At 44.2% G+C, this 15,708-nt stretch overlaps 1 protein-coding gene across 2 annotated transcripts in view; it reads left to right on the forward strand.

The window, feature by feature from the left end:
• Positions 1-2,120: 2,120 nt before the first annotated feature.
• The window catches only part of SESN3 (sestrin 3), a 64,813-nt gene continuing 51,225 nt past the window's right edge, over positions 2,121-15,708 (forward strand). For both annotated transcript variants that reach the window (XR_014547122.1, XM_083609960.1), the window contains exon 1: positions 2,121-2,427. Coding sequence is in view for 1 of the 2 variants with exons in the window: in XM_083609960.1 (XP_083466086.1) it covers positions 2,326-2,427 (102 nt within the window). In the remaining variant the exon portion in view is untranslated. The remainder of the gene's footprint in view (positions 2,428-15,708) is intronic.

Consider the following 15,708-nt stretch of genomic DNA (forward strand, 5'->3'; position numbering starts at 1 on the left):
GAAAAGTTTTTAGGAGCCATCTAGTGAAGGCCAGCCTCATCCCATCTGCTTCCAATGCCAAAGGTAGGTCCTTGTGTTGAGCTTTTACTCATCGCTTGCTAACTTGCATTGCAGACGGCAGATATGGTGGCAGCACTGGCTCTCCAGTCCCACATTGTTCCTGACATTTTTACGTGTGACATGAGCAAAAGTACTTCAGAGCTATCTACAGGCCATGTGTGCAAAGGTGTGAACGCAGTTTTAAATTAAGACAAAATGCATAAGAAGAGCATTCCAAAACCATACATGTCTCAAATTCTTCCTAGACTTGATGCTTTCCTTACAGCTGTGGAGGGGGGTGAGGGGAGTGACTAAACCCTGAAACATCATCTGTGAAAATGCCCTTTTGCTTAAGCTCCCACATTTGAATTGGATCTGAAATTTTGAAAACACCCTATTTTATTTAGTTATTTAAACCATTTTCCAGCCCACCCTCCAGCATTTCCACGGGCATCTGGGTGGCTACTGCAAGAACAGAATGCTGGGCTGGATGGACCATTGAACCCTGATCCAGCACAGCTGTTTCTATGTTCATTGCTGTTCTAGGGGTAGATAATGAAAAGCAGCTAATTAAAAACAACAGGCCAACTGATTAAAAACCACAATAAAGCAGTAACAATGGAATCCTATGTGTGCTCTCACTTGTAAGTTTCCCTGTGTTTCAGTGGGGCTGCAGTCCTACATTCACTTACCTAGGGATGAGTCCCACTGCACGCAGTCAGACACATCCAAACAGTATTATTATTATTATTATTATTATTATTATTATTATTTAATTGCTTTCTCTTGAGCAAGGCAACCCAAAATAAACAAATGAAAAACCCCACATAGCTACATTAAAACCAAGGGAGGAAATAATGCATTTAAATATTCCCACCCACTTCTAAAAGGCCACATAGCTAAAGGCAGACCTGGTTATAGAGAAAAGTATTTGCGCCAGGCAAGCCTCCCTGGGGAGAGCATCCCACAAAGAAGAGCCGCCGCAGAAAAGGCCCATTCTTGCGTTGCCACCCTCTGGACCTCTTGTGGCGTGGGCACACAGAGAAGGGCCACAGACGATGATCGCAGGGTCTGGTTCTGTAGGCATATATAAGGTTGTGTATTGTTGACTATTCAGGGCCATCGTCTTATACAGCATATACAAGACAATACGATATCTTTATTGTTATTGTCCCATATAGAACAATGAAATTGAAAAATCTACATAAGACATTCAAACCCCCCTAAAAACTCTGAAACCCCAGTTTAAAATACAATATGCTATAGAGACTCCTTATGCTGCGTTTAGAACCAGAATTGCATTTGCGTAGAAACTGTTTCTCAGGCGGCTAGTCCTGGTCTTTATAACCCTATACCTTCTTCCAGAAGGCAGAAGCTGAAAGAGATCATTTCTGGGGTGCGCACTATCCTGCACTATCTCTGCAGCTTTCTTATGGCACCTGACAGCATCGATTTGATCTAAGGTGGGAAGAGTGCAAAGCAAGAGGAAGTTATGTGTTTTTAAATACTGGCTGGTTTGTGGAGGGTGTTTGCAGAAGAAAAAATGTAAATGTAAAAGCAAAACCAGTTAATAGATTAATATTTTTGGGGGTCCTGGGTCCCGGCCCCACATTGGGCAAAAATATTCCAGCATTGCAGGGGGTTGGACTAGATGACCCTCGGTGTCCCTTCCAACTCCACCATTCTATCATTCTGCCTCCCTTTCCTGCGCCTTCCAAAGCAGCAGCAGCAGTAAGCACTGAGAGACGGGGGCGTGACCACCTCGTGGGTGCGTTTCCCCCACCTCCAGCCCATGGACATGGCCCGCGTCCCATTGGCCGAGGGAAGCCCCGCCTCTCGCCACCTGGCCCCACCTCCTCCGCCCCCTTATAGGTTGCCGAGAAGCTCCCTTCTTCTCTCCGCCCCGTTTGCGCGACGGCCCCTCCTCCAACTCGGAGACTGCCCGGAGATGGGGAGCGGGAGAACGCTCGGCCGATTGGCTGGCTCTGGCCGGCGCCTGCGATTGGCCAGCCGGGGGTTGCGGGTAGGCGTGGCCAAGGCGATTCGATTGGCCGCGGCCGAGGGGTGTGCGCGCGAGGGAGAGCCGCGGTTGGTGGGCGGGGCGGGGATGGCAGCGGCTGTTCCTGAGCGGCTGAAGCCGAAGCGCTTCCAGGGGGGCGGGAGGGGGAAAGAGGAGGAGGAGGAGGGGAGCGGCGGATGGGGGCGGCGGCCGGAGGCGCTGAGCGCTGAGCGCAGGCAGTCGCTGCAGCCAGTCGCCTCCCTCTGCCCCCGCTGGCTCCGGCAACCATGAACAGGGGCGCCGCTTCTTGCCCTTCGTCCGTCCCCGGCGGCAGCGGCCACGGAGAGTGCCGGAGGGTCTGTAGCAACTGCCGGAAAGTGCTGAGGCAGGTGGGTGTACGTCGACCCCCGTCACGTTCCTCACACAAACACACACATACACCCCTCCGCGCGTGCGCGCGGTGCTGTGGAACGTTGGGGAGCAGCGCGCGCGGGGATCGGGCGGTTGGTGGGGGGGGGGGAGCCCGATCGGAAGAGGCGACTTCTGCCCGAAGGCGCTCGGAGATGCTGCTCGCCTCTCCCGATTGCAGACCGTTGGGCTGCTGCGCTCGGGCCACGCCCCCTCGGCCAACTCTTATAAAGGGGGGGGGGGGGAGAGGGAGGCGCGCGCCCCGCTGAGGTGGTGGTGGTGGGGCTCTTTCACCTTCGCGTAGGGCTGCTTGTGTACGTGTCAGTCAGTCAGGGTTATCCTAAAGCATATATTATAATGAGGCGTTATATGTGTGTAAGTGTGAAATCTAGTGTGCCTGTGAGGTACGTTGGTAGCTCCTGTTCTCCTCAAGAGTAGACCCACTGAAGTCCCATGGGCATGGCTGACTTAGGTCTGCTGGTTTCGGTGGGTCTGCTCTGGGGAGCAGTTAACTGGGATACAAAACTGTAGCCCTCCTCAGAGTAGACCTACTGAAGGCCCATAGGCGTAGCTGACATGGGTCTCCTGGTTTCAGTGGCTCTACTAGTGAGTAGAACTTGGACAGCGAGGGGTTGCCTGCAACTAACTTCTAGGACCCTCAGAAATGAATGTATCCAGGTTAGCCATGTCCATTAATTTCAGTGGGTCAGCTCTGAGCAGGACTTAGCTGGGATACAACCCAATAGCCCTCCTCAGAGTAGACCCACTGAAGTCCCATGGGCAAGGCTGACTTGGGTCCCTTGGTTTCAGTGGCTCTACTTGTGAGTAGAACTTGGACAGCTGGTGTTGTCTGCAACTAACTTCTAGGACCCTCAGAAAGGAATGTATCCAGGTTAGCCATGCCCATTAATTTCGGCGGGTCTGCTCTGAGCAGGACTTAATTTGGATACAACCCTATCTCTAAATACATATGTATATATCAAGAGAGCAGTTTGTGTGTTTTCCTATCCAGTAGTAAAGATGTATAAAATAGGTATGATTTGCATAGTACAGCTGTGTAAAAATAATAATAACCATATCCAGCTGGATGTAGACTTAACTGCAATCCTAACCGTTTTTTTGCTCACAAGTAAGTTGTGCTGGTCCCAGTGGGGCTTGCTCACAGGTAAGTGGGGTTGGGACTGCAGCCTTAAGTTAGCCATGCATTAGCCCCATTGCAGTCCATGGGACAACTGACAGTCCTGTCACCACATTTACTTGGGACTAAGCCCTGTTGAGCTCAATAGCACTTACTTCTAAGTAGATGTGATGTGGTTAGGCTTGTGGTGTTAATTACGACTAAGAAAAGTCCAATCATTTTTAATGAGGGTAAAGCGTGGCTAAATTAGTCTGGAGCCAGCCCACTATTTTTATATTACAAAGTGTATTGGGCTGGCTGCTTTTAAGTGCTAGCTATATTAAGGTTATTTGGTTGTTTTAAAAAGTTTTAAAACTGTGTTCTTTTGTTTATAATGTAAGGTTGTTTATAATTGCATAGTAGAGACTTCCGGGTTGGCGCCATCGCCGAATGGCGGACTCCCTCCGAGCTCCGGAGGGAGTCTGCTCGGCAGGGGCTGGGTTCTACCGCACCGGCGATGCGGGGACCCTTAGAAACCACGGCCACGGAGGCCGTGGACATGGAGACTCGGCTTGCACCGTTAGCGCCCTCCCGACTCGTGAAGGAGCCTTTTTAAAGGCTACGGATCGGGTGCCGGGGAGAAGCGTGGTGCCTTGAGTTTTCTGCTTCCCCTGCTGAGCGAAGCCGCATGCCATCCGGCGGAGAGCGCTGACTTCTTCCATTGAAAATTCGGACTTTTCAACAACAACCCGTGAGTAAATTTGGAAACCGGGCTCAAAAGGAGGAAAAAAAAATTTTTTTTTTTTTTTTCGAATTGGATACGAGCGGGGGGGATCCAAAAAGGAAGTCAGTCCCCTCCCTATTGTAAACTTTCCAAAACAAGGACGGGGAAACCAAGACCCAAAAAGGCTTGCATTGCTGATAAAAATCCAAAATTTCACGATGGGGAACTACAAGAACTGTGCTGGAGGAGGAACTGGAGAAGGGAAACGCAACCCCCCCCCCTGGGAACCGGGGCGACTGAAGAGAGAGCCTGGTGAAAGGAGTCGGAGATTTTGACAGCTGTCAAAATAGCTGTCAAAGTCGAAAAGCGGAGTGGATTTTATTATGAGAACTTGGCTGGTTAAATTTGATACAATTTGATACAACTTGTTAAAATTTGGATACAAAATGGCGAATATGGATAACAAATTGACTTTTGGATTAGAGGAAACAAAGTCACAACAATCCCCCTTGAGGAGCTTCGGGACATTACAAGGATTGGGAAAGTGGAAAAACACCAATGGAACTTTACAGGACTGGTTATCTTCTGGGAAAGCTGCAAAACGGAAATAACATCTCGTCTTCAGGGTGTTTTCTTTTTTGTTTTTTTAAAGGAGACAATAGATTTTTCTATTGAAGAAAGGAAGGGACTGAACGTAAGGTTTTGCCCCTGAATAACAACCATCCCTGCAGACTTACCAAACTTTCGAATTACAACGTTTTAGCAGCGGAACAAAGGGAAATTAGACTACAACCTGGAAAGAACAATGGAGGGAGTTCTATTACAGTTTTATTAAAGACTGAAGTTAAAGTTTTGAAAAATAATGATAATAATAATAATTTTGATTTTCAAAAAAATTTATTTTTAATTTTAAAAAAGAAATAGCCAGCAAGGAGTTGGGGAAAAGTTGTGATTTATGGCCTTAAGAATTCCAGGCAGACACTAGGGGTTGATGGTCAGGGGGAAATTAAACCGGAGACAGGGGGGGGAGAACTAAAACTCCAAAGGCTTGCCAACTTTGTTATTTTTTGCTGAATTGGTCTATTATTCATTATATTTTTTTTATTTTCTACCTTCTCTGTTTCTATTATCTGGGGTGCTTCTTTTATTAAAAAATGGAAATTGTGGAATGACATGGGGTGGGTCTTGGGGAAAGAACACTGGGTTTTTTTCTTTTTTTTTTTTTTTTATTATTATTAAGGGTAAAACAAATTAAGTTTCAATTTGAATGGGGAACTTGTTTGGCCAACAATATGAAAGGGGAATATGGTAGGGGTGGGGGAAGGGGGGAGTCCCGTAAAGTGATATTTTTTGTATTTTTGAAAAATTTTAATAAATATTATTTTAAAAAAAAAAAAATATATATAATTGCATAGTAAAGTAGGATAATACTGTACATACTATATGTATATATTGTATATTAAAATTGCATAAAATATGCATATTATCATTTTAATACAATGTATGCATACTTTATTATTTGTTCATGTGCTTTTAGTGTGACTTGTTCTTGAAAGGTGCTCAGTGTGGTTACAGTTGGTACTGAACCACTTAAACAAAAGCATAATAATAATAATAATAGCAATTGATAAAATTTTATACAGCCTGGCAACATCAAAAAATAGCTGATCATGTTGTCAGTAAAAGAAAAAGGGGTCATTTGGTGGTGGATTGGTTTCACATACCATCTAAATGAATATAGTGCAATAGGGTGTGTGTCTTTGTGTTTGTGTATAGAATATGGGTGACATCTGATTTATACAATTGCCCATTGAGTTTTTAATGGGTCTCCTCTAAGTATAACAAATACAAATTTGCATGTTTACTTGAAAATAAAGCTTCACTGAGATCAGTAGGCCTTACTTCCAGATAAGAAAGTATAGAATTCCAGCCCTGGGGAATGTTGTCTTCTGTTTGTAATCATTGTACTGAAGAAAAAAAAGGTTCAGTGGGATATGTCAGAAAATATTTACCAGTAAATCTCAGAGCTAACCTAATTGCCTTAATTAGGTTATATATAATATGCCTATATATTTCCATTGCTTAGAAGTAAATGATGTGCTAATGCTAAAAGCGCAGGTTAATGACTTGCACATTTCTGACATTTACTGTGGGCAGTCCTCCAAAAATCTTAAGAATTGCTAGTAAATGCTAACATTCACTAAGTCTGACACTTACTGTAATAAGTGTATACTTTTCTTTCTCTGTGTGATCCTGTTAAAACAAGTACCTTTAAACAGTATGGTAAAGATAATCACCTTTAAACAGTGTGATCCTGGGTGGGCAGGGCTGAAAGGAAGGGAACTGAAGGCAGTTCATCTACCTCCTGGATTCTCCAGTGCCCTGAGAACAGAGGACGGCTCTTGCTCACCTTTGTCCTTTTCTGTTTTTTCTACATCCCCCAAAACCATTCACCTCCCATGGGAAATAAAGGGAATGAAACTCACTGTTGTATGTGTGCTCCTGGTTTGGAGGTGTGCCAGGGGAATGGGAAGGCGTTGGATCTTTTGGATCCAAGCACACCCTTGGCATGCCCACCCCTTTTTTTGCTCTGCTGAGATCAGTTCTGACAACAATAGAGGAAGGGCTGTGGAAGGTTCCATAGCAATGGCGAGGTGGGATCCAACACTGGATCTCCCTCTCCAAGGTTGAGGAGTTTTCTTTCTGTCCTTATAAAGGGTGCTGCAATGATTCCTATGACCCCTGGGATATCCTTCCCAGGGTTTCAGTGTCTAGTGAAATCAGTTAAAGGGGCTTGACTTTGGCAGGGTTGTGCTCTCTGTACTTGGTGTGGTATGTGTCTGTATGAAATTCTTATTTTGCTGTACCTTTGCCTTCTGTATCACTACTTCACTTATCCATTGGAATTTTTAAAATATGTCTTGTCCCTGAAGTCTCAAGACCTTCAAAAGAATAAGAAAAAACACTGTCTAAATTCTATATTTGGTTTGTGCACCCTCGTTCCAAAGGCGAAAGGAAGCTAGAATGTGGCTGAAGCTCAGTGGTAGAGCATCTACTTGTCCCAGGTTCAATCCCAGGTGTCTCCAGGTACAGTTAGGAGAGACTCCTGTCTGGAATTCTAGGGAGCCGCTACTGGTCAGTCTTGACAAAACTGAGCTAGATGGATCTGACGGTCTGACTCAGCAAAAGGCAGCTTCCTATGCCCCCTCCCTTTTCATAGCTCCAGGTTGAGCTTCCTCCTGCCACCCAGAAGATGCTCAAAAAAATTCCACTTTAATATCAAGTGTAGCATGCATGTACTTTAAAGACAAATATTTATATATAGGTGTTTTCATGTGTTTCTAGTTTCTCTCCTGCTTTTTGCTTAATCTTAATTGAGAGGTCTTGATTTACTTCTAGAAGAAATTCAGGTTTTGGCTGTGGTGTAACTTTGTGGGAGGCTGCAAAACTGATGCGTGACGAGACGATTTCTCCTTGCATTACTGCCCATCAAAATATTTAATGCCTAAGCTTATGATGTTGACTGAGGACTGGAGTAAATTGAAGGAGTGGATAATGGTGGTATAGTTGATGGTAAGGTCAGACTGACTGAGTGGTTTATCCTCCTGGATATTGTTATGAGCGCAAAGCCTATGGGATAGTTTGCAGAATAAATATAAATTTTATTTGTGCCGTAGACTTGACAGTCTAACTCAAATTGCTCCCCTCTTTATTTATGACAGCTCTGTCCCTTCTAGTTAAAAAAAAGTGAGGGGGGGGGATCTTGCAATTAAATGACCTAACTTAGTCATACTCGTTTTTTCAGTGGGTCTGCTGGGTGTAAAACTTAGCTATCATAGTCTCCCCGTTACCATGGAAATAGGATATTTGCCCCAAGTAATCATTGAGCCAGACTAGAACCCTTTTTGGGGGGTTGGGGGATAGATTGTAACTAGACACATATATCAGACAGACACTGAATATGCTTCATCCTGTAAGATTGCAGCCAATACCAATGATGTCGCTAAGCAAACCAGGGTTTTCATTGGTTTCAGTGTTGTCAGACTAGAATGCAGAGAATACCCTCCAGCCTTAATGTATGATTGAAGCAGAAACCTCCTACCTTCTAACTATTTCTCCCTTTTGTATTGATATTGATTCCTGTTGGTTTTGCCTCTGCAACACTAAGCCTCAGTTCTGCATATAATATCTTATTGAAGACATGCTGCAGGAGAGAGAGAAAGAGAGATGGACTACATCTCATCTTCCTTATCTCCACCCACATCTGACACACATTTTTGCAAGGAGCACTGCCCTCTTCATAACCTTGACTTCAGTGTGTGGGTCTGCTATGAGGGTGAAGAAAGAGAAGGGGAAGGAAACTTTTATCTTTTGAACTGTATCCTCTCTGTATATGTAGAGTATGTCAAAATAAATGCCTCCCAACTCTATATAATCTCCCTGCTCTTTTTTATGCTTACACTTTCTGTAGCAGCTATATCTGTATTGTGTGTCTGATTTTAGATTTTGTCTCCATGACAAATCTCTTATTATTAGATCCCCCTCCCCTTTCTGTATATGAACATCATGTCTGTGTGTGTACTCAGAAAATCTGGCTTTCTTGGAAGCTTATTGGGGGTTCCTCAGTAAAATTACAACAGTAATGCCAAGCAAAATTCTCTAGAAGATATCTTGCCCACATCTTCTGTTGAGTGCTGGGTATGTTTTACTGGCAGGGTTTTTCAAACATGGGATTCCCCTTCTAACTGCTCTCTTCCTCCTGCCTTCTACCAGTAGGCATCTCTTTGGTAAGTGAATGAATGGGGGCTCCTTGCACACAGCTACATGCATGCAGTAGACCGGAGCAGTACTCCAACACTGGCATTAGAAGAGGGCATTTCAAGCTTCCTTGTGAATCCAGCCAGCCAGGGTACAAAACAGGAATGGGAAGAACACCTTTGACTAGAAGCTCCCATGTGCTGCCTGCTTCTCTGCAGCTGCCATACTTAGCAATTTGAGGGCTGCAAGCTAATCCTCTGTTGCTGGGTGTGAAGCATCTTTGGCCCTACTTGCTGCAAGATTAGCTCCCTGCCTAGAACTTTGCAGTTCCTTCACCTCAGTGTCTATGTCTCTTCCCTTTATGGAGGGAGGACTGTACTGTGGCACAGTGTGCATTTATACTGGCCAAGTGGCACCCAGCAAGGGATAGGGGAGAAATTCTGTTTGCATTTTAAAGCAAAACTACCTTATTTGTACTTCCCGCACCCCTCCCAAATGTGAATCCAAATGAAGCTATCCTTCAAAATGTGCACTTTTCTGAATTTTGCAATTCAGTTTTCCAATCAGATAATGTGCACAAAAGCATGTGCATAAAAATGTATATATTGGTGAAAATAACATAAAATATGTTGGGGTGTATTAGGGAACAAAATTACAAGCAGAAATGTATATATTAGGAGAAACGTACAATAAAATGCTGACAAATTATTGTGATGACTTTTTTTATTAAGGCGGCTTGGTCAGGATTCCATACATTTCATGTAAGGTCCCAGAATACCAAGTGATGTGTGGAGATTTTGAGATGGATATTATTCAGCAGATTGATGCACTAAGGGTTACTGGATGATGGAAAAAAATGGTATGTGAAAGATACAATACCCCAATTCTTTGCAGTTTTAAAATTATGTAATAATGTGCTCAAAAGAGGACCAAATCCTGCTGGTCACATAATCTGATGCTAGAATCATGAATCATTGTCTGTATGTAGGAAGGCTCCCTTGTTAGTGAGAATCTTGATTCCTAGTATGAATTCCTTAAAATGCAGTTTTTAAAAAAATGGTGTATGGATGCTGTTCAGATGTAATAAGTAATATAAACATGGCTGTTTTTGCCTGTATAAGGATGTTGCAGAAAGTAATATTTCTAGAGTGAACTCCTACCTTACCTGGGAAGTTGTGTGTTTGGGGTGATGAATGAGTATATTTTCATCCTTGGATCCCTTTTTTAAGGAATAGTTTAACTATTTTGTACTGTTGAGGTGATTTCTGATTTATTGAGATGTGGGTAAGTAAATTCCTATGGCAACACCTCTCTGATACTTGATCTCTGTGTCATGTACATTCTGTTTAAAAAGATCAATATTTATTATAGGCTGCCATTCAGGTGTTAAACCCTTCCCCAAGCTTCCCACAACATATTAAAAGCATAAAATTCATAATGTGATTATAAACTGTGAAACCACACAATCCGTAAAACACTAAAACAACTAAAAATATTATAGCAACAGCAATAAACAGTATAAAAAAACAAGTGGCACAGCATAAAGAGTTTTAAAAGAACAACAGCTGTGAAATACAAAACAGCTAAAATAGCAAGTGAAAGCATTTTGCAACAAAAAAGTCTTCAGGCTGTTTTACAAGCCATCAACATAGGGGCCATATGAATATGCCTAGGGAAGGGGTTCTGTTAACATGGGACCACCTCTGAATCAGTGGTACAGTTCGCATCCTGAGAATATCGTTCCTCTCTTTCTTGAGGTGTGGTTCCTAGCCCTCATGGCTGTGAATAAGAGGTTAAAAATAAGCTGACTGTGTTTGGAAAATAAGCCAAGAATTGAATAGAGGCCAGTTGGCTACCTGTTACTCCCCCTCCCGCTTTTCTGTGTGTATCCAAACTGAATGATGCCTCCTCCCTTTTCCTACGTGCCTTGCTTCTGCAGTCTTCGTTACCACAGTATGAGTAGTCAACAACATGCTCCTTTGCCTAAAAGGGGGAAAAAGTATTTGAAAACCTTCAAAGCCAATGCAATCAGGCAAATTAAGTTAGTTTCCTTATTTTGATGGGGGGGGGGGGGGAGAAATGGAGGTTGGCTAATGATTTGGGTGCAGGTCATGCACAGCTACTTTTCCTTACCCTCTTGTGGCAAAGTTATCCATGCATCTCTTGTCACAGTATATTTTATTACACAGTTTATTTTATTACATTTTTATCATGCTTTCTACCCCTGAGGGAGATTTGAATTGACCCTAAATGCATATAAAATTCATAAAAAGATGAAAAAAGAGTTTAATATAAATGCCAGAATCTTGGCAGCAGCATTAATACTGCTAGTCTTTTTGGCATTAAATAATAAAATAATTTAAATGGTTTTCAGAAGGCAGATGAGGACCTTTCCTCATAGGAAAGCTCTTCTGAGAAGAAATGTGCCATATCTTAGAAGGCCCTGCTCCCAGTGGATACTGGCTTTACTTCACATGGAAGTGTTTCCTGGAACAAGACCAAAGTGACTGAAGAATGGGAAGGGGTCAATATGGGGAAAAGCGTTCCCTGAACTAGTTTTAGGCTTAGGCCATTTAGTTTTAAGTGAAAGAGCCAGCAACATCTAGAAAACATGTTTTTTATTTTCTTAAGACTGTACCTCAAAAGTGGAATTATATGTTGCAGTGAAGATGAGGCTGCCGCTGAAGACAGCAGTTGCATGTTGAATTTCCCACCACCTTCCATAATAACAGCTAATTCAATTCTCCATGTGTGCTGACATCCTTATGAAGAAGTGTGTTGCATTGCCCCGCCAGTAATGGCAAGTGATTTGGAGGGGGGTGGGTTAAAACACTTCGTAAAAATTGGGACACATGGCTAGTGGGTTGAAGGGATCTGGTCCTGGCTTGTTAAATGACATTAAACCAGATTTCCCTGATTCAGTCAGAATGCAGAATAATGCAAACCATAAACTAAACTCCAAAGTGATGTACAAGGAGAGGGGAAGCCTTTTAGATAAGCATTTGAGTGCAACGCTTGTTCACCACGTCAAAACCTTGGTTTATGGAGCCCTAAGCTGAACCAGACACATCTGCCACTATTTCTAACGATACTAGCTATCCAGCAAGCCACCCTTCAGGAATATTCTGATTGGTTTGCCTCCACTCTGTACATCTGATTAACTGAGTTGCCTCTTGTTTGTCCAGCGCAAATGAATTAAAACTGCTGAGCTGGGCAGATCTATCAGCTTGGAGCAACTAAGGCAAATGCGCTGTGTATGTGTATGTTTGGCAGCCTCTTTCTAATTATATCTTTGTACCAGGATTTTTTCTTGTAAATATGAAGAAAGCATGTAAGTCATTGCGCTCAAATATTTGCACTCTTTGTCCCAAAGCTGTTATTCTTTTTCTTTTTTTTTTCTTGCTCTGTGGGTCAGGCCAAGTGCCAATCAAAGTTGTTTTTCAAGCCATGCAGTGAAATTGTAGAACAGCTCCGCCCCCCCCCCCCGCCCTGCTGTCTTCCAAAGAAGGGTTTGGCTTTTGGAGAACTGGTGTGGGGGAGGGCTGGGTAGGATAATACACACTTAAAAAAAAAAGTTGACTGTCTGTAGGCTTATAAAAATGTGTTTTGTGCTAACAAATGTGTATGTTTGGTACGTGCATTTATTTATCCCTCTCCTCCCCCTCTTCTAAGCTCTTGGATCATATTATACATCATACTTGATGTTTCTTCCTGCTTTCTAATCTGTGAGAAGTTTCATGGATTTGAGAAGCACAGAGCAATACCATTGGATTTAACTGTTGCATTTCTGAGCCAGGTGTTCCTGTTGAGTGAGTTCTCCCCATCACTCTAGAGAAGCCTTGCTCAACTGTGTGTCCCCAGGTGTCATTGGACTACAACTCCCAGCATCCCTAGCTAGCATGGCCACTGGTCAAGGATGATGGGAGTTGAGAAAGGCTGCTCCAGAGTATTGTGGTTCATATTAGTTCTGCCCCATCCCCAAACATGGGTTTTGCAAGAGGGTGGAAATAAGCTGTGAGTCAGGGAAAGTCTTGCATACTAGCTAGATGGTCTTATGAAGGCCCACCCTTATTATAGCCCTGTCCCAAGCTGTAGTTTGGGAAATACAGCGCTGCGTTAATTTGCAGGGTTGTTCTACAGATCACAGAGTTAATGGGAACAAAGTGATCTCAAAACTCCCAAGGCAATATATGTTTTCTAAATAGTGGTGTTACTTGATGTGATCAAACCCACCCTGGTATATTGTCATCTATTTTTGTGGGCATTTCTAAGTCACGTCCACACCATGTATTAAAGCACATGGTGTTCCCCAGATAATCATGGGAACTGTGGTTTGTTAAGGGTGCTGGGAATTGTAGGCCTGTGGGGATAAACTGCAGTTTCCAGGATTCTTTGGGGAAAGCTGTGACTGTTAAAGGGGTATGAATGCACTTTCATACTGGTTTATAAATGTCACGGTTCCAGATTGAAGACTCCTTGGATGTGGAGTGCTGTGAAGTGTTGAGGCTATTCTTAGCACAGAATTCCCAGAACCTTCACAAAAGCCATAATTCCTCAGGGATCTTTCTGGGAAGTCTTTTTTGTGAAATTGGTTCTAAACTGCTTTAAGATGTGAAGTATAGATCTGGTGGTCCTGTTTGTCAGACTTGGCTGGAAGCCCTGAGTATGTTTGCTTAAGAGTAAACCTCATTAAACTCAGTAGGATTGGCTTCTGTGTAAACATGCGTAAGGTAGGTTTGCACGTATTGGCCAACTTTAGAGTTGCATAGTGAGAGCTTGCCTTTCATGTTTCATTTCTCAGCTTCTCACTAAGTAACCTGCAGGCCATATTGGGCTTTCTGAAGTCTCTGCATCTTTGTCACTCCCTAAGCCATCAGTCCAGTCTGGGCTGTCAAGTTTTCTTGGGATGCACTGAAGAGCTAGAAAAATCATACATGTATGAATTGGGCAGTAACAGCTAGTGTGAGCATCAGTTGCAGGGAGCGACCGTTTTAGGCACGTCCGATATGTGTGTGACCTTGCTGAACCTGAAAGTGACCCAAAAATGTCACAGAAAGGGGCGGAACAGGGTGTTTGCTGGCATTTTCAATTGTGTTTCAAATATACATGGTACTTTGGAATGTTAAAGGTAAAGGGACCCCTGACCGTTAGGTCCAGTTGTGGCCGACTTTGGGGTTGCGGCGCTCATCTCGCTTTATCGGCCAAGGGAGCCGGCGTACAGCTTCCGGGTCATGTGGCCAGCATGACTAAGCCGCTTCTGGCGAACTAGAGCAGCGCATGGAAACACCGTTTACCTTCTCGCCGGAGCAGTACCTATTTATCTACTAGCACTTTGACGTGCTTTCGAACTGCTAGGTTGGCAGGAGCAGGGACCGAGCAACGGGCGCTCACCCCGTCGCGGGGATTCGAACCGCCGTTTAGAATGTAACCCCTGTGTAAATTGGGAGTTGTCTCTGCATACAAGTTCCATGCCCCATCCCTGCACATAGAAGGGTTAAAGTAATCTCCCATTGGGTGATGCATTGTGAGTTCAAGTTCCCATGGGGAACTTGATCCCACAGCTGATCCCTGCCGAAAGCAGCTATGTCAGCCGTATGCTTGGGAGCTGAGAAGTGCTGACCACAGGGCTTGCAAAGCACTTTACACAGTGCTTCCCAAATTCCCGACAATCAGCTGGTTGCCAGGCGTTTGGGAGTTGCTGAGCAAGGCCAGTGCTCAGAGCTTCTGAAGTGCTGGGCGTAGGACTGTCAAACCCCCTTGCTATGTGGTTCACAATGTTGTCAGGAGTTTGGGAAGCACTGCTCAAGGGGACTTTGCCAGGTAGGTGAGGCATCACGTGATTGATGCGTGGGTTGTCCCACCCACCTGTCAGAGTTGACCCGCAGGAGTGGCCAGAAAGGTTCCTCTTCCCTGATCTGAGGAAATCACACATGCACGAACGGGGTGCTAGCAACTAGTGTGAATATGGCTTGATTCACAACTCACATGCCATTGTAAGCCAAATTATGGTTTATTGGGATCGTGTTGGCAAGTGGCTTCCATAGAGGTTGCTTTGCTCCTCTGTTTTTACTCAGCATGTCATGGTAGTAAAGAGGAATGGGGAGGAGGTGGCTAAGGGCTTCTCAGCAGGAGCTGGCGTGTTCACACAGTTCCAGGAAGCCAGAATTAGGCCTGGTTCACATGCCACTGTAAGCTAATCCCTTGCAGGGGATAGTGGCAATCTCCAGAATAGCGAGTCAGGAGTCAAGCTGCACTTAATCTATGGGGGTTGAGCACTAAGGGCAATTCCCAGCATTGCTGTTGGGAGGGGTAGTAGTGCAAAAGAGGAAGTACCTCAGAGAAGAGGTACTTCATAATACTGGGGTATAGAGTTACTGTTGTGGCCTTTAAAACAAGTACAGTCGTACCTCCACTTACGTATCCCTCCAGTTACATAAACTTTCGGGAGTGTAAGCAGCAAACCCGAACGTATATTTCTGGGTTTTTGCCGTGTGTGTGCATGCAGAAGCGGTCTCTCCGATTGCGAAAGCCTCGGGATCCGGCCGTACCTCTGGAACGGATCCTGTCCACAACTGGAGGTACCACTGTAGAAGCTTTACCACTCACCTAGCTTAGCCACATGGGCTAGGATGGGGATTAGTGTTGAATATACAGTGGTACCTC

Source organism: Podarcis filfolensis, assembly GCF_964270895.1.
Source record: "Podarcis filfolensis genome assembly, chromosome: 4".
Classification (NCBI taxonomy): domain Eukaryota; kingdom Metazoa; phylum Chordata; class Lepidosauria; order Squamata; family Lacertidae; genus Podarcis; species Podarcis filfolensis.